At 41.8% G+C, this 27,308-nt stretch overlaps 1 protein-coding gene across 4 annotated transcripts in view; it reads right to left on the minus strand.

The window, feature by feature from the left end:
* Positions 1–27,308, minus strand: part of PARG (poly(ADP-ribose) glycohydrolase) — an 850,138-nt gene that overhangs the window by 695,513 nt on the left and 127,317 nt on the right. The window contains exons 1-2 of one of the 4 annotated variants that reach the window (XM_069240667.1): positions 10,096–10,116; positions 8,104–8,216 (exon numbers count right to left, since the gene is read on the minus strand). The exons of the other annotated variants lie outside the window; for them this stretch is intronic. Of the exons in view, the coding sequence (XP_069096768.1) occupies positions 8,104–8,216; positions 10,096–10,101 (119 nt within the window). The 5' untranslated portion in view covers positions 10,102–10,116. Of the gene's footprint in view, positions 1–8,103; positions 8,217–10,095; positions 10,117–27,308 lie in introns of those variants that run through there. 4 annotated transcript variants of the gene reach the window in all.

The following is a 27,308-nucleotide window of genomic DNA, read 5'->3' on the forward strand; positions in this document are numbered from 1 at the left end:
GAACATTTTTCTGAGTCCCAAGCTACACTCTCCCTTTATTGTCAATGAGCCAGGTTCAGCAATGCACGTCCAGTACTGTTTGCTCAATTATATAGCAATGAGCACAGTCACAATTAGATCAATTAATGATCAATAGTATTGCACATTCCAACTCAATTATGCCTCATTTTTACTGTCACAGAGTTAAGCCTGTAATAAAAGCAAACACAGCGAAACATTCTACATAATTACTCATACCCCAATAGCCCTTATCAGACCAACTGAACTAGTCAGACAATTATCTCAGTTCGTCCAAAAGTCAGGGTACAGGAAAACCATCGACCCAAGATTCTTCCACAAAAATCTTTCACCATATCATGCCCTCAACAGAGGTGATTACTAACCTCTATACTCATATCCAGTCATAGTCCTCATCCTATGCAAAAACCATAATCACCATCCTTAAGACTCCCAAACATTTCATGGTAAGACTTAATAGCTAAATAGAAGAATACCCTAAATCAAAAACAAGCATCCCTGTCAATTGTTTGCAAAATAAATATTACCCCCTGTTTCTCTTCCAAGAGTGCAACACTCTGTCAACTCTTAATTTCATCTAACATAGCAGCTTGATTTGTGAATTCATTGCCATAGATAAGACACTCAAAAGAATCACTGCTTCATTCAAAAATCAAGAAACAATATGGTGCGTGTATGCTTGGGGGGGTCTTTGGATTGTTTTATCAGTGCTCAGCTATGGCAGACACATTGGTTCTCTGACTGGGGGAGCGCTGATTGGAAGGGTCGTCCCCGGCGCTCGCTGGGAGGGGTTACTATGTTACACACATCACCTGCATGGCTGATCAATACAATATTATTACCTGGAATGTCTGAGGGCTATCTGATTACTCCAAGAGATTCAGGTTATACTCCTAACTTAGACATCATAACGTACAGATAGCCTGTATACAAGAAACACATCTCATGGGCTCTGAAACGCAGTCAGGTGTTCTCAGTCTCTTACTCCTCATACGCCAGGGGGGTTGTAATATGGGTGGCCAGGTTGGCCCGTTTAGGCACACTTATGATGAGGCCGATGTGGAAGGGTAATTGTTGTTACAGGGCAGTTTAAATGGATGGGAAATTATCATCTTGAATTCCTATGCCCTAAATATTGATGACCGACATTACTATAGTAAAGTGCAGAGACTTCTGGATGATAGGGTGGGTTCGCCCATAATATGGGCAGAAGATTTCAACTGTATACTGATTAGGGAGGAAGATCGGCATCCCACCAGGATGGGCACCAAACCACTGATGGGAATGACACTGAAGACAGTAATGACTAATCTGGGCCTGATGGATAGTTGGCGAACTTTACACCCGGGCCGCCGGGAATACACTTGTCACTCACTGACACATAACACCTATAGCCGCCTGGCTAGGTTCCTGGTAGGAAGCATGGATCGCTCTAGATTTGCTGCAGTGAGGAAAACAGTGAGGTTTCTGTTGGATCATGCCCCAGTATTGCTGATACTCCAGTGGGGTACTGCACTGGGGAGACAGGGGTCCTGCCGAATGCCGGCGGACCTCCCGACTGATGCTATCTGTCAGGAAAGCTTGGGGACATCCCTTCAAAATTATATGACAGAGCACTGGGGTACTATGAACACCAGAGGTCTCGAGTGGGAGGCCCTAAATGCAGTGATGAGGGGAGAGTGCATGGGCAAGTCTATAGGGTGAGAAGTAGGCTAGCAGTGCACCTCAAGGAGCTGGAGCAGAGGCTGGAAGGTCTTCAGTGAGGGGAGGCAAAATCGGAGGAGGTGCGTGCCAAAATGTTGAAAGTGCGCAAGGAACTGCATAACAGATGGAACTGCTTAGATAAGGCAGGTCTGAAAACATATTGTCAGCTCCTGCATACAGAAGAGGATAAATCAGGCAAACTCCTGGCTTGGATTCTCAAAGGTGAAATAGAGATACCCCCATACTACATATAAATTATATACAGGGTGAACCACAGACTAGGCAACAGGATATTCTGGATACCTTTTTGGAGCATTTTAAGAGGGTATACAGAACAGGCTCTGAAGATGATGAGGGGAGGAGTGATAGGCTTCTATCGGGAGTCGTTCTTCTGGTGGTGTCAGGTGGTAAGGGGGAGGGTGTTTCCTGTAGAGTTTTTCCAGACATATTCAGCTATACTCAGGGAGCATTTGTCGGAGGTCTTTTTGGAAGCCCAGCAGAGAGGGTGGCTACCTGAGCAAGAGGGGATAGTATGTTTAAGCCTTAAGCCCAGACGGGACCCAACGGACCCCTCTTCTTATCGGCCCCTTACTATGCTCAACTCAGATCTCAAAATCTTGTGCAATCTTTTGGACTCTAGGTTGCAGACAGTGGTTTGCGATCTGGTGCAAAACGGCCACTGTGGCTTTATGTCAGTTCACAGTACCACCTATAATCTGCGCAGGTTGGTACATGTCCGGCATGAAACTGCAAATTGAAAGGAGGAGGTCTCCTTAGATTTGGAAAAACTGTTTGATACGGTAGAGTGGGAATACCTACTGGCTGTGGTAAAAGGAATGGCATATGGACCTAGATTCTTTGCGTGGATACATTTATTATATACAGAACCCATCATACGGGTAAGGGTGGATGGGGGTCTATCTGAGCATTGGATGGTTGGGAGGGGGAACTTGTCAGGGGTATCCCCTTTGACCCCTCCTTTTTGCTCTTGCCATTGAGCCCCTCGCAGTACTGCTGTGGAGGGACTTGGGTACCTGGGGAATTCAAGTGGGTGGGTCCTCACACACAGTGTTGTTGGATGCCGACGATGCTCTGGTATATGTCTGTTCCCCAGAGGAGGCAGTCCCTCGGCTACTGCAATTACTGACCTCATTTGGAGACAACTCTGGACGCTGCATCAATTACCGCAAATCTCTATTGTTTCCATTAGGGGGACTGATGGGGAGACACTCGATTACCCTGTTTTATAGAGCACTTCAGGAGGATATAGAGAAGAGCCCCATCTCGGGACGCAGAGCCTTGGAAAGGCAGCTGGGGGAACAAACTGAGGTTACTGACTGGGACCGGGCTGCAGCACAGTTACGCTTGATCTCATGCAATAACATATTTAAATTACTGCACTTTCATTTTTTACAGCACACTTACATGATGCCTCAAAAGCTTAACATAACTGACTCCTCTAGAGAGGCTGGGTGCACCCGGTGTGGGGCAATAAATTCCACCTTCTTACAATTAGCTTGGGAGTGTGCAGAGCTACAACCCTTTTGGGGACAGGTGATACCTCAGATACGGGAGGCCACAGGAATTGAGATTCCTTTATTGCCTACAGCCAGCCTACTGCAAATAGTAAGGAAACCCAGAGGGTGTAAGAACCCACCAGAGGTTTGCATTATCAGCTTTAATCATAGCGAAAAGCAGGATAGCAATGGGGTTGACGGTAACCAGGGCCTCACTGGTGGATCACAGGTTGCAGACCTCCTGGAGTGGGGGGTGGCAGAAGTGTAAAATATGCGTTAAGCCCGCATGGATGATAAAGCATTACACGAGATAATGCTCTGGGCCAACTTCCTTGAAAAATTTAACAAAACAGATGATTTGTCCACAGATGAGGATGCTGGGGCGTAGGAGTGAGACCTGGGAAGACAATTTTGCTGTTAATTTGATGATCAGGCAGACGTAGTACCATTGAGATAATTGTACTGACTCTAGATTTCTAGCTCACAGCCCCGGTCTCATTGTCACTGATCTCTTGTAATATCTAAAGGAACCCACCTCCGGTCCGTATGTCATGCGACAGCCCCCCCCCCCAGAGCGAACGCTCGGAATATATTCCACTGATGTGAAAAATGCAATGATGCAACTCAGGCACTGATTGTTTTGATTGTTATAGTTGCATATCTTAAAAAACAATACAAATATTTTTTTTTAAGAAGGCTAGTGGTACCAAGGAGGGCTTTGGCCACAATGCAGCTGGAGTGCCTCGGGGATTAATTGAAGGGCAGTATACACTCTGAAGATGAAGTGCTAGGTTGAAATATTTCAGTCAGATGATTAACCTTAGTTTCTGTAAGAGAAAGACGCAGTTCCAAAACCACTGCTAACCCATGTACCACCACGACAAAAGTGACACTTTCCTTGGTGTGGGGAATGAATGGGCAGTTTAAGTCCTTCTCTGGCAAAGTATGAAGACCACCTACATTCTGCAGGTCTAGATAATGTCCATCATCAATTCAGTGGGGGGACAAATCTTTAATCCATTCCTTATCTCCACTATATCCTCATCTTGAATTTCATGTTGGTAAGTGTTTGAGCCAAACAAGGCCTCTGGGTGCAAAAGGTACCAGCAACGCAGAAGACTGTGTGTTAGATCTTATAGTGAGACATTAGCATTGCCTTTTAGAGAGAGACCTGGATCAGAACTAGAGCAGGAGAGGGCCCGCAATTTGGAGAGTGATGGGGCCACTTTCTATGCTCTGAAACTTAATGCTCCGCTTATCTCTGCCTGATGGCCTTCGGTTGCAGATAGGAAGCATGTGCCACAAGACTCTAAATCATTCTAGATCCATAACAGCAAAGATATATCTAATTTTGGTCCGTGGCCAACAACTGTTCCCTGCAAGAGCGTCACATGCGTCATTTCTGATTTCTTTATTTTGAGGGAGACATCCCTAGAACACTGTCAGCAAAATTGTTTTGGAGGTCAGGTCTACATAGAAGAGGGCAGAAAAACAAAGAAGTGACGCTAGCACACAGTGGTGGTCCCAATATATACGGCTCCATGCTGTCACTCCCTGAAAAGGGGCAAGGTCGCAACAGAGTTCAATTTCACCATGTTTAACACCGCGCTGAAGCAACTGCTGGAAACATTTTCAAATTCAGTCTGGTGCTTGGGAGACTTTAAAAGATGAGGGCCCTGTTAGAAGTAATTGTCAGGGATGTTCATTCAAAAGATATGTGTGATTTTCATAAACATACTTAAGGGAAAGTAATCACCAATAAGTAGAGGGCCTCTACATACCCACAAAATATGTAGAGGTAAAAACCTAGCAACACATTTAGGGTATATATACATAGATGATGATCTACTCATTAGCAAAGTACAACAAACCAGGTTAGAATACAACTGCATAAATTAACATGGTAGTTTCCATTAGGCTCCATTCATCCTAACTGAGTCTTACCTAGCCTGGGTAAATTGTTGCAAACCTTAATCCCATCTGTCAAAAACCAACACATTCATATTTAGGACCAAAACATTTACATTTCCACACAGATAAAAAAAGAGTTTGTAATTTTTTATACAAATCTCTCAGGAAATGTAGTGCTATAAAAAGAAGCCTTTGTTAAATTAATGAGAATGTTCCTATAATGCAGAACAATTTAAGCTTACCTGACATGCCAAGGGCATTATTCTAGAAGCAACTTATGTAAAGAAGGCTCATCTCCTGTTAATTCTTTATTTTTACATTTCCTGATTTTAAGCATGGCATGTCGAGCCACAATAGCCTTCTTACATAGCTTTTTCAGATTGGGAGTACATTATTGCAGCTTTGGTTCCTGTACTATACAACAAGAGGTAGGTTAGAGCGCTATAAGGAAATGCTCCAAATAAGTCAGAACAGTAATGTCTGGTGTGTAGAGTTCTGGGCATGATGGTACAGGAAGTAAATACTGGTTTATTAATACAGGCTTCCAGCAACACAGCAAGGGTGGGGGTAGAAAACTATGATTTAGGGGTCCTTATAAATCTGAAAGTCTATGATAGGTTTAAGATATTTGACCAAAGTATCGCAACTGTAATTTAGTGAAGCAATAACGCTACTTGATTCATTCATTATAGGATGACAGTGCTCTCAGAAGACAGACTCTTCTGAAACAAAGGGTGGGGGACATTGGAAGTTGCGAAGGGATGAGTCTCTGGGAGGATCAGATTTTTGTACGTTATAACTAGCGTAACGTGGATTGAATATGAATGAATATTCATGTACAGGTAGCACCCACTTGAACGGTGCATTGCTTTTTTCTTCCCGGTTGTTCATAAAAAACAAAATGTCAATAAAAATATTTAAAACCATTGATTCACTCATTACTAAATATGGACTAAGTCTTACTTACACAAGTTAAAAGCTGCCAAAAAAATCCTGAGAGATCAAAAGAAGCATATTACTGCTTATTCATTCAAGAAATAAGTGACTTTGAGAATACTTATCAAAGTAGTCTGGGTTGTTCTCCATCCTATTGTGCTACCCACCATTTACAAAGATAAATGTATATATCCTAACAGGGTCTTGAACACACATGCTCATCCACCTTAAATAAAACTGAAGAACAATTATTTTAAAATACTAACTAAATCGACAACTCTTAAAGGTGAACGATTGAGTGCTGTCAAAACTAACTGATTCAGGCCTCTATCTTCTTTCATTAAATGTCTGCTCAAATGTGCATTAACGCCAAAAAGAAGAGGTGAAAGGGAAAGGGGCCATGCCTCCCCTGAGACCACTGTCTCATGTCCTAAAGGTAAGAAGCACGGCTTCATATATACAAGTTCTGGTATATATTACAGTTTGAAACATCTGCAGGGTGAAAACTCTGAGGAGTTTGCTAGAGCAGGCCTTCTAAAAATCATAAAAAATACACCAGACCTGCAGGTCTAGTAACAAATACTCTACTCGACTTAATGTAATGTGCTTGACCTATAAACTGGTCTCAAAATTAGTGATCCTAGGCAAATATTTTGTTTCCAAGTCGCTTTTATCTTCAATATCACATATGAGAGCTCCAAATATGTGACTTCAGCATGTCTGCTGTACAAAAAAAAATTGTTTAATAGACTAACCTTTGTTCCATGTCTAATAAGAATCTTGCCCGCATATAGGGTACATAAGACCCCGGACCTGCCTTTTACTTAGCTAACAGCATTGTTATCAGAGAGGGGGCAGGAATGTTTCTCAGTTCATGTTTAACAACTCTAACTTTTAACAAATATGTAACTAAAGCACGATGAGGTAGCACACCGTCATTAACAGTCAGCACATTTTCCATTGAAATGGCCATAAACTTTCCCTCTGATATGCAGTTTTATTGATAAAATTATATCACCTACAAACAATAATGGGTGGAAACTGGGTTTCAGCAAATATATATCACTTGCTCATCACCAAGTGAATTGTTCTGTTTTGTTCCTATTAAAATCTTTGTTTCCATCATACTTAAGAATTACAAAAAAGTGTTTTCCTAAGCCGGTATTTAAAAATATTTGAACAGTCCATTCACAGGCTATTTAAATGTTGTGTTAGAAAAATAACTGACATCCTACAGCCTTTCATTTCACAATCTTTGTACCACAGCAAGATTGACAGACAGTTCACTTTACAAAAGTCTCTAACTTTTCAGTCACAGAATGAAAAGTAAACACAAATCTCAAAGATCAAATAAGCAGCAATTTGTAAGAAGACATAAGCTGACAATTGACCTTTCTATGAATGCGCAGTAAATGTGACACAATAAAAAGATGTAAAACATGCATTTTCTGCTGATCCAATTTCTAAATGAACATAACAAATGTTCTGAGCCAGCAGGTGATCTCTAACCAGCAGACCTAAAAAATAGCCAGCCCCGATAAAATCTGACTTGCCATAGTAAGTGGGCAATAAGATTTTTCGAGCCCTGTAGAGACTTTATATTTTTGGAGCAAAAATATGTTGGCAGGCAGAATTTTAACGTTAGCAGATGTTGGGTTTGTCTTTATGAAGTAATAGAACTTAATCAGGAACACTTACGCTGAAAATGTGCTTTGACTATCAGAGTGAACCAAGAACTGGATTGTGGACTATCTTGCTAATAAACTTTGGACTACTGAATTAGATATGGTGGCGGTGTTCTGGTCTTGAAGCTTTATAGACCTCTTTAAATGTGTTTACAATCACTGCTAAGCCAGTTCTCATGAGCACTATGTGCAAGTTTTTAAACTTATTTGCAGATACTATGCAGCAATATGCTATGTCAATCAATAAGTGCGATATAATGGCTACACACAAAAGATTTTTTTAAAGGTACAATTATAAACAGTTTAAAAGACAGTGGATGAATGAAACTTACGTGTCTACTGCATGATGGCATTCACCGGTCTGTAAAAATGGCTTCTGAAATCTGCATTTTGCCTTCAAGACAACACATGCTGCAATCCCACTGGTAAAAAAGTATCTAAATAACTGGCAACAAGACAACACAAACTACGTAACTACCAAGGTTTCTTGATCAGAAACTGTTCTAAAACAAGCTATCCTCAAGCTAGAAAACAACGCTTTTAATTACAGTGCAAATCAAAACAAATCACTTTGGTAGAACATTATGGGCCACAAGAACTAAGCATTTTTACTCCTGCAAATTGTGATTCTGCCTCTGTGACTGCAAAAAAGTTTTTTTAATGTATGAATCCAATTCTATAAGTCGGTAAAATGGTCACGAGCCTTAGAATAGGATCCCGATCTCTTAATGAATCAGTATTTAGAAGGGGCATGTTGTAGACGTCTCTTCTGAATACTGATCAGTTGTGCAATATATCAATACTCTGCAACCAAGATCCACCTGTACAACATTAAAAAGTTACTGATTCCCAAGTTGGAGTGGTAATGCATTTACAAAATAAGTTCGTGATTTTTTTCACGTTGTGAGTGCTGGAGCACTGAAAATGTGTAAACAGTTCTTTTTCCTCCATTTTAAAATAATATATATTCTTTGTTGAAGAGCAATCACCAACGTGGCAGTCTACTGACCCTAGCAGGCCATCATTCAAGTGCTGGACAGCAGAGTGAGTCTAAATTTGCACCTTACCTCATTAATATTCATTCATGAGGTAGGTTGGATTATGACCAACTCCATTTAAGAATCTTATGGAGCAACCTTTGTACCAATAGGTCAGTGCATAAATTTCTTACTGGACAAAAATACTGGTTGCAAATTGTGACCAGAGTTTTATGACCAGATCTTTGTACAATTGGTCCTTCGTATATTTTACGCCATGCTTTGTGGCAGAAAGCTTCCCTTTCATGTTCACATGAGTTTTTACGATTTACAGATGTTTTTATTTTTAAAAAAAAGGCTTTTACATTTGTTGATACAAATATTCGGACTACAGGGGGAAATTTAAACTAAACAATTGCGTATTTCCTTAAGGTTCTTAATGATACACATATTAAATTCTTTTTGCTGAAATCAAAGCATGCTAACTGAATAATTTCGCTGTCAACATGCATGGGTGACCATCTTCCATTAACAGACCTCCCTTTTTTCGAATTACATGTTCCTTTCGGGGTGTATAACAGCACCAAATCACTACACAACATTAAATCCAATTGTATTACTCTTAACTGGTATCGCTGGTATTGTATAGTCAATGATGTTATGTTAATTTCTCTATTAAAACTCCACAAACTTTTAACGGCACGGAAATAAAACTGCAATCACGCAATTCAACTGTACTGGGGTTCACATTACAACAAAAGGATGGAATGGCCATGCCAGAATGTGTCCAAACTACCTTCAGGTTCGACAGAAACCAACACATATGGAGTGAAGGGAACCAAAAAGATTTATTTCATGTTTAACTACGGAATAAGAATTGCGACCTTCTTAGAATAAAGTGAACCACAATTCCTCATTTGTAATCTGGAGCTATTTCACCCTTTGTAGTGCTGAGAAGTGACACATTGTTTTGCTACACTCCAATTAACCCTGGCTTTCTTACCAATAACACTTGATATCTGAGATGTGTGCGCTGTTTTCCCCACTCCAAAAAATGGCATACCATTTCTATCACGTAAATAACTAGCCGTTTTAGGTGCCACAAGAAAAAAGTAGTAACAGCTGACAGCACTACTGGTTGTCATTGCAAGAAAACGGTAGGTCATCTCATTTATTTATAACTTTCCAAGTCGATTCGCGATCATGAGCAGCATCTGCGAGGCTAATCAATCAAGGAACCGTCAAAAGCCTTACGTACACAGAAACAATCTCATTACCCGACCCACACAACCCGGCAGTGTTTAAACACCAAACGCCCCTTGCCAAGTAAAGGTGCTGGTCACAGACCCTCATGTTGGGCGGCAGGCAGTAAAGCCCGCGTGCGGGATCATGGAATGTCACAGTAATCTGGTCGCACGACCGGAAGCTGTTAGTGCAAGCAGCGACTGGTCAGCTTTGTACTGATATTAGGCAGCGGAATATATTTCGGGCTCCCGCCCGCTAGTTTTCCATTCCCCTATTTCAAACAGCGTTTCGAAAGCTGCTCGCGGGTTCGGTTCCTGTGAGGTTGCTGCAGTTTTGCTTTCGCTTTGGAGTGAGCCCGCCCCTAGCAGCAACTACATCGTCATTACAAGGATGGGCCTGGACGCCACCCACACGTCCGTGAAGGAGTTTAACTGGAATCAATCTATAAACTGAGAAAACAACTTGTTCATAGGGAATAAATAACGTTTTTTAAAATGAAAAGAAAAAAAAACAGCCAATGTGCTGCCCACGTGAAGTGTATTTCATGAACCTAGGGAGGGATATTCGAAAGGTGTACGTTCTAGGGTGACCACCTGGCAATGAGGCAAATTCTGCAAATGACTGTAAAAATATCAGGACAAAGGGTAAAAAATCAGAACAAAGGGTCAAAATTCAGGACCAAGGGTCAAAATTCAGGAAAAAAATTCAAGAACAAACATCAGTTTTACAGACACACCAAAGAGAGGTCATACCTCACTATGTTAGTGCATTTATTTACTCCTTTTTTTAAAACGTAGCAACATTTATTCACTGTGGTCTTTTTTTGTGATTGCCTCCTCCTATGCTACATTCAGGTGTCACATTAGGTTATTGTTCAGTAGTAAATTAATTCCCTTCAGCACTGTGTCAAGGCCACCACCTCTACCCAAATCTATCCAATCTGTCTTGAAGAGAAAGTAACAGCAAAAAAATGATTATGTTTTTAAACATTTTAAAATCCCAGGAAAACAGTTTGGGAAACATTCAGATAACTAAGGTTAAGCCAGTTTAAACAAATTGAACAAAAACATCTGGCTCACCCAAACCACCCATGGACTTTCAACCTAAAACAAATTTAATGAGGCAAGGCAGATGGTGTGAGCAACAGTCTCACACCTAATGTCAGGATGTGACGTACCCACAACTTGTCTGTAGTCTCACAGCACTAGAGTGTATGTCTGAGACTCTACATTTATCTCAGAACGGAGAGCCTGGACTACTAATCAAAGATAATAAAAGAGGATGAAATCAAGATCAAATGGGACATCCACAGCAACTGATTCAAAGGGTTGTTGCTCAGAACTGGATAAATAAGGAAGAGAAGAACAAGTTGGGACAATTCCTAAAATCAGAAAAGATGGGTCCACCAAAACTATCGGAAGGTATTGCATACCAGGGGAGTTGTCGCTGCAGATAGGAGAGAAACAGAAGAGGCACTGTCAAGTGATTGAACAAGCAGCACCCACCCACCTTGGCAAACTCTTCTGGTACAATGGTCCACTGTTTGTGAAGGGTGAGCAGGGGCCAGACCCCCTGAAAGGCTGTGCAAGGCATTAGCCCACTTTGTCCATGTCTTAAATTGGTTTTGCAATTGAGCAAAAGCCAAACTAGTGATCTGGCATATCCCCAAGTGCCAAGTCCACAAAGAATCTTCAAAATATTTGGGATGTAAAATGCACAAACAAAATGTAACAATTTTAAAATGTAATTAGTGTTTCTTTAACTGATGGCACTGTTTATATACAATTAGACCTCAGACTGAACTGGGAACCAGTTACCTTTCAAATACCTAGTGATTAATATCTACCATTTCCCAGCTGATTTGCAGGATGGAAATCTCGGCAGAGCATCACAGTCCCTCTGAGCCCAGTTTGCTTTTTGGTCTTCTCTACTGCTTTCTGTAGTGGGCCACGTTGCACTAGTGAAGATGGTGTGCTACCCAGATGATAGTATTATTTTGCAAACCTTTCCCTGCTCGTTCTTCATTCCTTCTTCAGACATGCTACACATCTGATTTGGTCCCTGGGGCACCATTGGGTAGCTCTTTCCACTCTAAAGCTACCAGTGACTGCTGGTGGATTAGGCCTTTTTGGACTTTAGAACGCCATTTGTCAGCTGCACAGGTCCAATGGGTGGCTTGGTGGCTTGGTGGCTTTCTGACTGCCCTCCCCCCTGCATGAGTTGGGGTTTATCAGTAAAGACCTTTAAGGAGGGGCTTACTGCACTGCACATTGTTCCCTACTGACCATTCTACGGGTCACCATCCAGGGTTATCATGCACACCTTTCTCTTGCCTTGCTAGAAACCGTAAACTCAATGAATCGAAGAAATTTAGCACTACCTTTGCTAAGCCTTCCCACTCGCACAGGATGGCTGTGCTCAGAGCAACTCCATCAGTGGCATGCTGAAGGTGTCTTACATTTCGGGGATTTGTTTCTGGACAGCGAGCTACTAAATTTCCAAAAACCCTTGTGGCAGTCTACTATCTTCACTCCAGTCCAACTCCTTACAAACATCTTAAACAATCATTAAATGCCCTATTTCATGTCTGCCACCTAGCACTAACCCTACACGAGGTGTGCCAGAAGCTCTACACAATAGGGACTGGTGGCAAACTGATAAGATGGGGGTACAGACTTTTCCTGCAACATGGACACCACTCCAGGTCTTCTCGTCATACTACCTGGGTGATTGATGTTGTCAAACCTCTGCAAGATACGGACTGTACTAAAATGCTGGACTTTCCCCACAAAGTATCCCATGGCTGTCACTTTAAGTATATTCATAGAGCTTCCTTGGGAATACATTCCACCCGTTGTTTGCCATTAGCTTTGTGGTTTGCAACTCACATTTCGTTGCTTTCAATTTGCACGATCCAGCTTGAGCTTGTCCTTTCCCTTGCCCAAACCTTAAATACAGTATCCTTCTGAGTGTTCCCTTTCTGTAAACAGGCCTGTATATCTTGTTCTTATCTCATCACATTTGCTGTGCATTCAAAGAACAAGGTCAAATGTCAGGTTCTGTCTTCTGTGGGAACTTGGGGCTAGATGTATTATGCATTTTGCAGGCTCTTTGCGACCACAAAAATGCATTTTGGTATGTATGAATCCCAATTTGCGATTCTGTAACTTGTTACTGAATAGCAATTTGGAACTGCGACTACATACCGATTCGGTATTAGGAAGGGGCATGTCCAGGGGGTTCCTTCACAATATCGAATCTCAGCGGTATGTAGGAATGTTCTCTGATGCACGGTCGCATGGACAACTGCCACACTCTTAAAAAATAAAAATAAAACTTTTCATTTTTCTTTTTTAAACGCATCCCATTTTCCTTTAAGGAAAATGGGCTGCATTAAAAAAAAATTGCTTTATTTAAAAGCAATCACAGACATGGTGGTCTGCTGAGCCCAGCAGGCCATCATCCCTGTTATTATAGCCATTCACAATGGGTCGCAAATTGCGACTTATTTCATTAATATTAATGAGGTAGGTCAATTTGCGAGCCATTGGGAATCTCTAAATGAAACTACCGGAGTTTCATACATTCAAACATTGATTACCTCGTTGGGATTCTCAGAAAATCGCAATTAGGTAATCGCTATCGAGATAGATAACACATATGGCCCTTAGTGTTTACTTTTCTTTCTCTGACTTCAAAGTGAGAGGATTTATGAGACAATCTTGCTGGATACTGGGGGTAGGAAAGAGTTTTTTTTTTAATCATATGACAACATTTAAATAAACTTCAGACTATATCAGAATTAGGAGTAGAAATTAAGCACATTTTTGTTAATTCTGAACTGTGCTGGAAACAAATACCTTTATATGATTAAAACAAATCATTGCATTAGGTGATGCAATTTCCACACATCGTCTGTGTACTGTAGTTTTATTTGAAAAACTGTATGTCTGTGCAAATGTAATGGTCATTTCAATCAAAAGCATGTTGTCTGTAATGGCAGTGTGTTACCACCCCACGCATACTCCACTCTGCTCCGCTCCACTCCACACCACACCACTGCACCCTACTCTGCACCACTCCATTCCACTGCACTGTGGGATACTGCACTCTTCTCCACTCTGAACCACTCCACTCTATGCTACTTCACACTACACCGCTCTCCTCTATTCTGTACTACTCTACTCTATACCAATGCACTTTACGCCTCTCTACACCACTGCACTCTGCGCGCTATACCATTATAGTCTAGGCAATACCAATCTACTCCGCACACCTCCACTCTATGCCACTGCACTCTATGGTAATACACTCTACACTTTATTCTGTAACACTTAACTCTATGCTCCTGGACCCTACATCAATACACTGTATGTCACTCTAATCTACTCTGCGCCACTGCACTCTATGCCACGGCACTCTACACCACTTTACTCTATGTCATCACACTCTATGCCACTCTTCGCAACTCTACTCTACCTTGCACCTCTCCACTCTATGCCACTTTGCTTTACTGTAAAACAATCTACTTTATGCCACTGCACTGGGCGGCACTGCATTCTATGCCACTGCAGTCTACCCTGCACCTCTCCACTCTATGCCACTGCACTCTACTTTAAAACAATCTATTCTATGCAACTGCACTCTATGCCACTCTCCCCACTGCACTCTATGCTAATGCACTCTAAACCACTGCACTACAGGCCACTGTACTCTTCTGTGCACCACTGTCTTCAACAACACTGTTCTCTATGCCACTCTGCTCCACTATACACCACTGCACTCTGACACTCTACTCTGGAACACTGCACTGGCTGCCACTATACTCTACACCACTCTACTCTGCACTACTGAAGTCTGCACCAATACAGGCTATTTCACTGCACTCTATACCACTTTACTCTGCATAACTCCACTCTACGCCACTGCACTTTACAGCACTATACACTACTCTGCACTGCACCATTGTACACTATTCCACTTTGCACCACTACACCACTGCATTCTATGCCACTGAAGTCTACTCTGCACTCTATGCCACTGCACCACTCTACACTACTGCACTCTACTGTATGCCACTCTACTCTGTCCCACGTCACTCCATGCCAATGCACTCTAAACCACTCCACTCTATGACAATGCACTCTAAACAACTGCATTGTACCCCACTGCACTCTACTCTGTACCACTGCGATCTATACCACTGTTCCGATGCCACTCTACTCCAGTCTACAGCACGATGCCACTAACTTTTAGCCATCCGGAACAGCAGCCTCTCTGGTGTATAACATGGATAAAAAACATTAGCAAAGCCAATAACTCTTGCGTAGACGAGACCGATTGGCTTTGCCAATGTTTGTTAGTACTATGAGTTACCGAGGTCCCTGAAAGAACTGTGAATGTTTAAGTCCTTATTTTAAACATGCATTACATACATCATAATATAGGCTGCTACAAAATGCGTAGATACATTTCGGTTAAATTAAAAAAAAGTACTTCTACAATACAGATTTGAATAATATACAGTCCAATAAAACCACACACTCCACAGCTCACCTTGGAACACCCTTACAGTACCTTTTAAAAGGAAAATATATTTGGTATCAAAAATCTTCAAGTGACTCTTTTGATTAAAGTCAATGCAGGTTTCCAAGACCCTTTGCATTTGCAGATTTACCACTTGCGCATATTTGCATTTCTTCAGGGAATGAGACACCCTGGCAAGAAAGCCTGTTTCCTATCTGTCTCCCCCTCCCTCCCTCAGAGCACAGGCGACTCCCTGCCTTTCAATCTAGCTGGAGAAACTGATCTATCCTAATTACATTTTGTACTTTAGCTGAAAGGCTAAAATTAGGGACAAATGCTGTCCGTTAAGCCTTTCATCACAGACAACGGACAGCAGGGTAGACCATGAAGGTTGGTCACTCTAGTACTTTTTCTCCCAACTAAAAGAGATGGTGATTCTATAGGAGTCGGCTGAAGAGCAGGGGTTTTGCCAACATAAGGGGTTTCAGTAATGTAGAGAGCTGGGGGACAATAGGGGTGTCAGTAGATCGGTGAATGATATTCTGGAAAGTAAAGTTATTAAACCCCTTCTGCGAGGTCGCTGTATTAAAACAACCACTGGAAAAGCCAATAGGCCTTACCTATTGGACCTATTGATTTTAACTGTGTTATTATTTTTTTTTTTGCCAGTTTTATACAGCGCGAACTCGACCCGAAGGAAATGGCACGCTTTACATGAGCACCGGTTACATTAAACAAGGGACTGCCCGGGTTTCCCACCAGGGATTCTCTAGCTGAACTGGAGGCCAGTATTTAGAGGGGTTAGTGAGGGTGGGGTAGGGTTCAGGAGAGAGACGAGAGAGAGTGAGGAGAAAGGGAGCAGGGCTGGTTTGAACATTTCTGCTAGTGCTGCCCAGTCCGGCCCTTGCTTTGCCAATGGTTTTCAGCCTTGCTGTACGAGCATCCCTGATGCTGTGCAGCAGAGCTAATTAAGAAGAAAAAAAAAACATTTCTTTATTGACTCAGTTGCTTCCAGACTCCTCTGTCTTGACAGCACTGATTTCTAACTGTACCCTTGACTCCTGACTCTTTTGTACTGGCTTTTTCAAGTACTGTCATTCCTGACTACTGACTCCTGATTACTGGTCACTCTGTTCACAACACTTCTCCTACTCTTCTTTTACTGACTACACTCCAGCGAGTATGTTCCCCTGACTATACCGCCTGCTAATTCTGCTCGTCCGACTCTCTTAATTCCACTGCATTCACAGACCTCTGATTTCCATCTACCACCTAGGTCCCTATCTTCTGCCTCCACTCACATTCTAACTTTATTTTAGAATTGTTTCCGAATTCATGGTCTCAATTTCTTGAACTCCAGGCTACACAGACTTCCCCGCACACTTTGACGTATGGCTCTTACCTTCAGGCTCTTTTCTCCTGACTCCACTGATAACCAATTATGGTCTCCTAACAGTTCTGACACTTGATTCCAATCTCTTGCCTCCAGACTGCTCTCTCCTGGTGCTTGACCACACTCTCCTGATTGTGCTCTTCTGACACCCCCCAGCTTGTCTCCAAATTCTCAACCCCATTCTCCTCCAACTCTTGTCGCTTAATTCTTTCGCAATTCCACTGATTTCTCACTTCCTTGTTCCATCACTTTCATCCTCACTGTAGTCTTTCGACTTCACTGTGTCCTGACTCCACTCCTTACTATCTTTTCGTTACTCTGCCGCATGGACACTATGCGTTCCTCTAAATCTGTGTTCTGCTGGAGGCTGTCCTCCAGCTTTTGTCCAGAGTTCTCTTTTAGTCCTGGTGCCCATTGGACATATGCCAATTAGTGCCTAGCTGTCTAGTGGCTCTTGTAATGTGTGGCAACCTCAGCTAGACCTAGCTTTTAAGCTAAGTGCAGACTGCATTCTAAGACTTGTAGATTTACTTCTGTTATTGCCATTGGAGTGTGGAATTTAAATCACCCAACACCCAGTCTGCCAGACAAGTGGTTACAATATCTTGCCCTCCTGCCCTTAGGACAGGCACAAAGGAATTTTAGTCAACAATTTGAAATGCTTGTCAATGCACCCCCTTCATGTGTAACTACAGTAATGAGAAATGCAAAGCCAGGCTGTGGGATACAAGGAGTTCATGGCCAATCAGGAAGCGGGAAATGGATCCCGACAGTGGTGCAAAATGTAAAACTACCTCGTATTGGGTCGGGGAAATTGTCACTTGAGTTCGTCGGCCGAAAGACAGCAAACATACCCTTGCTTGGAACTGGCTATAACAGAATTCACTTTCATCTACAGGGGGTCCAAAGACTGAAGTACACCGTAAATATACTGCCGCAATCCATCCCTGAGGGAAACAGAGAGGTTAACTTGCAGCCCTGCATTTGAGACTTAAGTGGCACTCAAAGCAGGTAGCAGTTTCTGAATCACATGGTCGGTCTCTCTTTTCTGTGGAGGAAATTAGGGGATAACACTGTCAAAACCAACTTCATTAACTGCATGACCATTGGATGCGAATCAACTGCCCCCAGATCAACAGTTGACAAGATGGAAGTACTGGTCCTCAGCAAAAAGAGTTCCCTATGGGACTCCACCTGGAGGCCATCGGAGCTAAGACAAACACCCACAGTCCATTCACAAAATCTAGGGATCATCCTGGATGACAAGCTCAACATGAGAGCTTAAATCATCACAGTATGCAACTCCTGCTTCCACATCCTACCCATGCTGTGAAAAATCTTCAAATGATTGCCTCAGAACACCAGACGGACCATTACGCAAGCACTCATCACCAGCAGGCAGGTCTACGGCAACAGTCTCTATGGTGAAATAGCCAGACAACTTCTTCACAGACTCCAGACCATCCAAAATGCTACACAAACTCCAGACCATCCAGAACATTGCTGCATCGTACTCAACCTCCCAAACCGCACCCAAATCCCACACTCCTCAGGGAGCTTCACTGGCTCAACATTCACAAGCGCAGCCAGTTAAACTTCTCACGTACACATACAAAGCCCTACACAATACAGGACCGGAATACCTGAACTGCTCTATACACTTTCACATTCCCTGCATCCGCAAAGTCAAACCTGGAGGTCGCTCATTCACTTACATCACACCCAACACATGGAACCTCCCCCTACATGTCAAAGACTCATCCTCACTTCTTGAGTTTCGCAAGAAGCTGATGACTTGGCTCTTCGTATAAGCACCTTGGGGACCACAGAACTACACAAATGCCCAAGCGCCTGGATACCCACTTGTTTGATTTGTGTGCTACACAAATCAATATAACATTGCATAAAACAGACCCAGCAAACTGCTATTCCAGTTACCTTGCTAGAAATAATCAGCAGTGAGCACTTCAGCAGGGGCAGACAGGGAGTTGCTTTCAAGTGCTTCAGACCCTTTGGAGCTTTGACTCAAGTGGCCTTCTGAGCTGGGGATGCACTTGATTCATCACCTGCTTGTTCTTGGGGAGCTCGGTGCATGTCTTTGGCTGCCAATCAGAGCCCACCTGATCGGAATACCAGTCTCCTAAACAATTGGCATGTGTGTTTCACCCCTTGTCAACTGCTTCATAGAATCCTGATCTACATCTGAGTCCAGTAATGGACTTTGTGTCCTGCAGCCTCTGCACCATTTTTAAGTTTCTTAGTTCCATGTGTAAGTTATCCAAACAGATTTTTACTTTGCTTTCCGAGATGTGAGATAATGTTATTTCAAGAAATAACAGGAAATATATCCAGCAATTTGAAAAAAAATCCTACTCCTAAATGGAGCTGAGAATCTTAAAATCTATGGCCTAAACCTAACCTCTCCTGTCTCCTCTTCAACTCCCAGTCCACTCAAGGGTCTAGATTCTGTTCTCCAAATTCTTCAGCCTCTCCAAACTAAAGAGGACTTCTTAATGTTCTTCCCAAAACCTCTCATCTGCCTAAAGTTCCATCACTTGTACAAATTCCCATTTCACCTTCACTGTTTCTTTTCTCCACACTGCTCACTTCCTGCTTATCGCCTGAACCTCATTCTACACACTCAACCGCCCCTGCAGGCAGCACCCTCCTTGCATCCCCTCTTGTGACATTACAGTAACTTCTACTCATCTCGCTTATGGGTTGACTCCATGTACCAGCTGCAATCTCAGTCTGTTTCCATTCTCTTAATCAGAACATTTTCATTAAAGTTCCTTCGGTCACCATTGTCTTGAACCCTCAATCAGCTGCTATCTGTTAACTCTCACTGATGCCTCCTGTACCACCTCTGGTCAAGTGACATTAGGGCTTTCTCAGGTATTGTACTGTTCTGTCCTATGTGGCTCAGTATTTACTCTACACTCATTGTCTGATCATTTTATGCCACTGTACAACTGTTCGGTCCACTATGTTGCCTTCTTCACTTGGTGTTCCCAGCCATCCAAATATGCTTACCCGCTGTTACACTTCACTTGTTCAAGCTGATCGCCATCCATCTGCCCCAACGTATTCTACTTGCAATCAGTTTACAGCCATTACAGCTACAGCTTCCATAAAATCCTATTTGCAAATATGCATTCTTTATTAAAAGATATTTTTCCGTATTTTAAGCTTTATCACTTCATCATCACAACAATGGTTGCATTAAGCTTCTGCAAGTTACTTTGTTCAAAGTAGCAGCCCTGGTGACATCACCCACAGAAAGGTTCAGACACCCATTCATACCACATACAAACAATTGTACATCCACGCACACAACTACTCACATACTCATTCATACACCCATAAGACTAATGACACACATACACTTACACAGTGGTTCCCAACCTGTGGGCCGGGGACCCCCAGGGGTTCGCGAAGCCTCCTCAGGGGGTCCGCGACTGCTTAGAAAATTTAATAATATTAGGTTCCAACTATCAGTAATGACTCAGTGGGGGTCCCTGGATTCCAATAGTGATTCAGTGGGGGTCCCCGGGCTCCAGTATTGATAAAATGGGGGTCCACAGAAGTCAAAAGGTTGGGAACCACTGCACTTACATACCCATATAGCCATTCAGATACCAACTCATACACCTGTACAACCACCCACAAAAAAAATCATACCCACATAGCCACTAATATAGCCACTCACTCATAAAAGCAGTCAGACCACACACCCACACACTCAGTTACCTAGTCACAGATACAGTCACTCACTCCTGATACAGACACTGACAAAGTAACTCACCTGTACAACTACCACACCCAGTCACTCTCCCGTACAATGACTGACACACCCAGTTACTCACCCATGCAGACACTAACATACCAACTTACTGATAGAGCTACTCACACATCTATTTACTCTCCCATACAGTCACTGATACAGCCTGTCACTTATGTATAGTCACTCATACACCCAGTCACCCATGCCGTCACCTACTCACCCACTCACCGATACAGCCCTTAACACACCCGCTCACTCATCCATACAAGCACTCACACCCCCATTCACCTATGCAATAACTCAAACACCCACTCACCAATGCAGACACTGACACACCCAGTGACTAACTGATAAACCTACTCACACATCCACTTACTCTCCCATAAAGCCACTTAGACATCCACACACTTATCCATAAACCCACTGACATATCCACTCACTCACCCATACACTTACTGACTCACTCACTTATAAAGTCACAAACACACTCAATCACTCACCCATACAAGTACACACGCATCCACTCAGCTGTACAGCCACTCACATTCCCACATCCATTCAACCACTTACACTCACTGGATGATGTTGTCAGTGATGTCACTGACCATGTCGTAAGTGATGCAATATGCGAGGTCATAAGCAGTGCATTATGGAAGCGCAAGTTATAGTTAGAGGAGGTAACTATAACTGCAGAATTTTGCACGTGTGAACTGTGAGCCCAACTATAACGTCCCTGTAGCCTTTGATTTTGTACCAGCTCCTGGTACCACACTACCCAGCGACGCCACCTTGGTCATACAGCGTTACCAAAAAAAGTAAAAAGAAAAAAAAACATCTCTACGGTTCAGGTCATAGACCAGACCCTGCTGGAACCACTATTGTAAAGGCCATAGGTATTGCGCAGTGGGGGTTGATCACTTGCAGTTTGTTAGACACAAAGTCAACCCACAGTTGCAACCTGCTGAACGCTGAGTGCAGTAGGGGGGTTTGGCACTCCATGGGGTGTTGAGCTTTAGGCCATGGTGGGAGGGGAGTTTGTGCACCCAGGGGGGATGGACACAGGATCTGGCTATAGGCAAACTCCTCAGTACACACAGAGGAAGGCCATGCCAAGCTGGTGATCGGGGTTAGGTGAGGACCTGGCAGGAGGCCAGGAAGCCAACATCTGCTGCCCAAAGCTGAAGACCATGCACAACGGGGGTGGGGTGCAGGTTTTCAGAGAGGGTTGTGCATATGCTCAACTTATTATTTGGTAAAAAAAAAAAAAAAAGATTTTTTTTTTTTTTTAAACAAAATTTAAAGTGACATTTTAGTTGACTATGGTAATAAGATCTTAGTTTACATTAAAAAAAATACCAGAAACTCACTGAGAAAAACACAGGTTAAAGCGATGTTCTAACTAGGTGTTGTTATGAGACAAGAACTACATTTAAAAAAACAAAACACAGAAAAAACACTAAAATGCACCAGTTATAGTTTAGTGAATGAATTGCATACCACCATCCACTGCTTATGACCTTACATATTACTTCACTCACAACATGTTAAATAAAATCTTCAGTGACATCACTGATGAAATCATCTAGTCTTGACAGTATCCTCAAGGTTTGTGAACTAAGTAATTCATCACAATACACCTTTGCCCAATTTTCTAGCAAACATCAAGTGATAATGGACATAACCTCTGGACACATCCTGGAAATGCAGCATAACTATAAAATAACACACATTTGATAGATGAACAACTTTTTATTGGTATTCACCGACCTAACAAACAAAAGGCTTCCAATGATTTTAATGGGATCATCTCCTTTTTAAACCTTGAATATCCTGCAAAAAAAGGGTTTGCATTCTATGCACCTTAACGGGATCTCTCTCTTAAAGGCTTCACATCACTCACAACTTTAAAATCAAGAGTTTGAGAGGTATACATTTGTCAGAATTAAAGACACCTTCTAGCAAGTCTTATGTACACCCCTCAATATTTTCCTAAAATACACAACACAGATTCCTAAAATGAGAAAAATAGCATACAACCTTACAGCCATGCTTAGAATCTCAGTATGATTAAAACCACCATTAAATGGATCAACTCTACGTTCTACGATATTCAACCATTTGAAATGCTTTAACAGTTTCAGCGAAGCTCAGGAAATAAGAATCAACCCCATATAAGTTTCATTGTTACATCCAAATTGTTTATACCACTCTGCTTAAACTATTTCTGTTAACATGGCCAGACATCCCTTGGGAGAAACCTACTGTCACCAGAAGGTTTGTCTTTTCCAAGGCTTTAGCCACAGCCTGCTTTGAAATATGACTCTGAAGCCAGCAAGGACTACTACTTGCACCCCAAACTTTATTGGTCTGTAAAAGAAAATGCAAAATAGATTAGCCCTAACGGCAAGTGTGATTGTTCATGCATAAGGTTTACAGACCAGTAACGTTTGGGGTGCAAATAGTACTGCATATAAATACATATTTTCACTGGAAAAAAAAAATCAAAGGCTAAAGGGACGTTATAGTTATGTGACTATCTCAGCGACAATGATAATGTTTTGAACTTTAAAAATCACAGAAATTCCCGAGTTATAGTTAGCAGACCTAACTGTACCTAGCGCCCCGCCATACACTGTTTATAACCTTACATTTTACATCACACATGACATGTTCTCTGACATATTAAATGAAATCATTGATGGCATCTTCCAATGAGTATGTTAGTTTGCTTTAAAATCTAAATAGTTGGGGGTAACTACCATAGTAAATCTCTACCTACATTTAAGTGTTTACAAAACACAGGTGCTCCTAATGCATCATAGGTGCGTTGAGGTATTGAACTCATAAGTCTTTGTATTAAGGAGCAACTCTGTGTCCAGGTGACAACAGACGACTTGTGCCTAGTATGTTCCAAAGTTTTTCAGTTCTGCAGAAAAGGTTACCAACAGGCAAATATTCTGGTACTAAATATTAATATTGTAAGCAGCCTTGAGTTTCTACACAGAATCGTCTCGGCATTACAACTTCGACATACCATAAAAGATTATGAGCCAAATATACTAACATATGCAAATGTGCTTGCTTAGCTTCAGAAGATGGGATACCTGTACTTTTTTTGTCACATTATGAAGGCTGCAGGTAGCATGACCTTTGGCACCTTCTAACCTTGGGTATCTGTAGTATGTAGTGCCTCTTTAGACATGTTCTGCATAGAATGAACACTGTTGTTAGTACATAATTTGTATTACTCTGTGGTGTATTTCTCATGAGAGTTTCACTGTCTACAGGTAGTGTGATGCAGAGTAAACTCTCTCCATAGAGTAAATAGTGTTTACACTACCTACTTTTCAACTCATATCCTCTTAATTTCTAACTCGAAGTTCAGTGACTTTAAGGGGTTTGATACAGGTAAAGGCTGTTCGTAGTAGGGCATTAATTAAAACACAGAAGTTGAGAATGTGAAGGAACTTGGTTTTCTCTGAACAGTTGTATACAGACGGAACAGTGTGCAGCAAGGGTTACCCATCTACATGTAGTTGATTTGTTTTTTGTTTGTTATTTTATTGGATAATCAGGTATAGAGATGCATAGTTCAGACACAAATCCTATCATAAACAAGAATATCATATTCAAAATTAATGCATTAATCGATGTGTAATATTTCAGAATAATAAAGAGCATCATCTTAGTCAACCACTTTATCCTGAACAGTCTCCCCATAAAGACTCCAAATACCTTTGGCTTTTCTCAGTGCCCCTACTCTCCGAGTATATGCTTCCTCTAGCCTCCTAACTTGATCCATTTTGGTAATCCAGGTCTCAAATAAAGGAGGGAGGGTGAGGGGGGCAAGAATGAAGGTTTCCATTTTTGCAAGATCAATGACTTGGCTACTAACGATCCAATAAAGAGTCATTGTTGTCACAGACTCAATCGACAATGGATAGGACCGATTCCTAACAAAGTCCCTCGCACATCTTGTTTAATATGTACCTGCAGTTTTTCATTCATAAAACAGAAGATCTTGTTCCAGAAAGCAAACACTCTGGTACAAAGTAAACCAATATGAGCCCAATCACCTCGAAAATGATTACATCTATAACACCTTGCCAAAGCGGCCGGAAACATTTGCTACAAGCAAAACTGAGTGTAATTTAAAGCCCATTTAGACTAGAAAGCCATGCGTTTATAGTCTGTCCTGCACTTTATTAATGTGCTCTTTTGTACAACTTGATGCAAGGATATAGGCCTGAAGAAGTTTATGAATCTCAAGGTAGGAGAACACAAGGTCAGTTGGAATATTAGCGTGATCCGTCACTATCTGTCGCCACGTTTTGATCTGGCTGGCTAATTCAAAATTTCCCAATCTGTGGTATCCAACTCTGGCCCATTTTTTAGTATTTTGGTTATTAATATAAACTCACCTACCCATGAAGTGTATGGTATAGGATTAATGTTGCACATAACACAAGCTTGGTTCACCTAAGGGGGTTGTATATTTAATAGCATTAATGATGCTTCATATTAACTGAGATATTTTTGTACTTAATTTCATAACTCTAATGACATACTCGTTTATAGAGTAATGTGTACAAAAGAAACGTGGCTGATGTCATCAGTGATGTCATCAATTATGTCATTTGAGATTACATCATTGATATCAAAACATGTCATAGGTGATGTAATGTGTGAGGTAGAAGAAGGTAGAAGAAGGTAGAAAGAGAGAAAGGGAAGAAGGTAGAAAGAGATAAGAAAACAATGATGAAGGCAGACATGGGGATGAAAAAAGGACATGCACCAATAAGAAATTGTAGAAGTGAAAGAAAAGTTTGGCATTCAGCAACAGGACCCTATGAAAATGTTTGTGGCTGTGCATTTATTTTTCATACAAATTACACGCTGCCCCCCAAATTGTCATCTTCACATTTAGCAACAGGCATCTCTCATGTTTTTCTTGTTGGCCCAACTATATTTAACCCACCCTCACATTCACCAGTGCAACCTGACAGCTCACCCTGAAACCAATTCCAGCACAATGCCCACACCAAGAAATGGACCATACATTTCAAGGTAAGAGGTATCAGCTCCACTTCAAAGTAAGTGTAAACTGCACAGTATTCCAGGATGCATAGGGTATGGTGACAAAGGCAACTCATAAGAAATAGGCATTTGCAATTCTAGTCTCAACAAGCACTTTCAAGAAAATACTGGCATTCACAAGGAAATATTACTAATTTGCATTAAAAAAACTACTCAAGTGGGGAGATATAGGAACAGTGATCAACACCACAAACCTTGGCCAGTAATCTCAATCCACACTACAGTATGCTCGCTAATAAGAACTTTGCATATCCTCGACATATTACACTGCCCACATTGTGCTGTGGAGACGGCCTACTTGTTTACAGTAACACTGACCTGTGGGTTCGCCTATTAACAGTAATCTCATCTTGAAGAAGTCCTAAGTAAGCACACATGATCTTTCATTTCATAATAGCATAACTCTGAATTACATCAGTCTCCCAGACCTAGGAGCATCATAACAACAAAGCTACCCTTTGTACAGTACATTGCAATCTGAAACATTGCTGTAGTAGGGAGATGTGAGAATGACAAAAAAAAAGACCACCGTTAACGACAGGTTAACAATGTGGTAACATTTAACACAGCCATATCCAGCACTCTTGAATTTCCAGAGCTGCAAAAAATTAACTTGTCTTCCTTTTGAAAACAGCTCCTCAATATTTAGTGATTGGAACTGGTAAATAAAGCCCATAAGTTCAAATGATTAGAATATATTTTTTGTTGTGGTGTGACAGATTCAGGTACTTTTGCACAAAATTGAAATATATGGGTCATGGAGGAGCAAGTAGGATTATGCAAGGAAGTCCTTATATGAAGTGAAAAGTGCACAGTTGCAGCATTTGCTGCCATCCAAGCTTTAACCTCATGTGCCAAGAATTAAAGAAGAAACATTAACCAAATAGGTTCCCAGCGAGGAAGAGACCTTTGATGAGAATTTGACTACAAGGTCCACCTGCCTCCTTACCCTCAAAGCTCTAAATAGGAGGCTACTAAATAAATTCAAACATATGTATCAAATGTGTCAGTATGTATGGCATGTATGAGTAAAGTGAATGGAAGTTAATTGAATGTAAAGAAATAGGATACTAACAGGATCCTTGTGAGGTCCTGACGAAAGCCAACTAGCCGGCTGAGGCATTGGTGTGATGGCTAAAACCTGATGACCCTGAGATACAGAGTATACTAATCTCCACCTGTCTTTACCTCCATCAGGGTGCACACTGAAAATGAAATTAAAATCCTCAGGACACCCTAGACTATTTTAATTCCAGGATTCCACCCAATAACCAAAGAGCTTCCTTGGCTACCAAGGTTGAGGCCACTCAGATACACTATATGTCTGGACAAAGATTCTATTATGTAACATGCCACTTCAAATTACAGGGGTGAAAGTCCTTTTAATACCAAAGGGTGATCCCCTCAGGCTGGTAGTGAGAGACAAGATAAGCAGAGATTCGATTCCCTCCTGTTATTTTTGTATGGTTAGGTGTTTGGTAAGGTGAGAGAACCCTGTATCGCTTCTCACTCCCC

The sequence above is a fragment of the Pleurodeles waltl genome, chromosome 6, assembly GCF_031143425.1.
Source record: "Pleurodeles waltl isolate 20211129_DDA chromosome 6, aPleWal1.hap1.20221129, whole genome shotgun sequence".
Taxonomy (NCBI): domain Eukaryota; kingdom Metazoa; phylum Chordata; class Amphibia; order Caudata; family Salamandridae; genus Pleurodeles; species Pleurodeles waltl.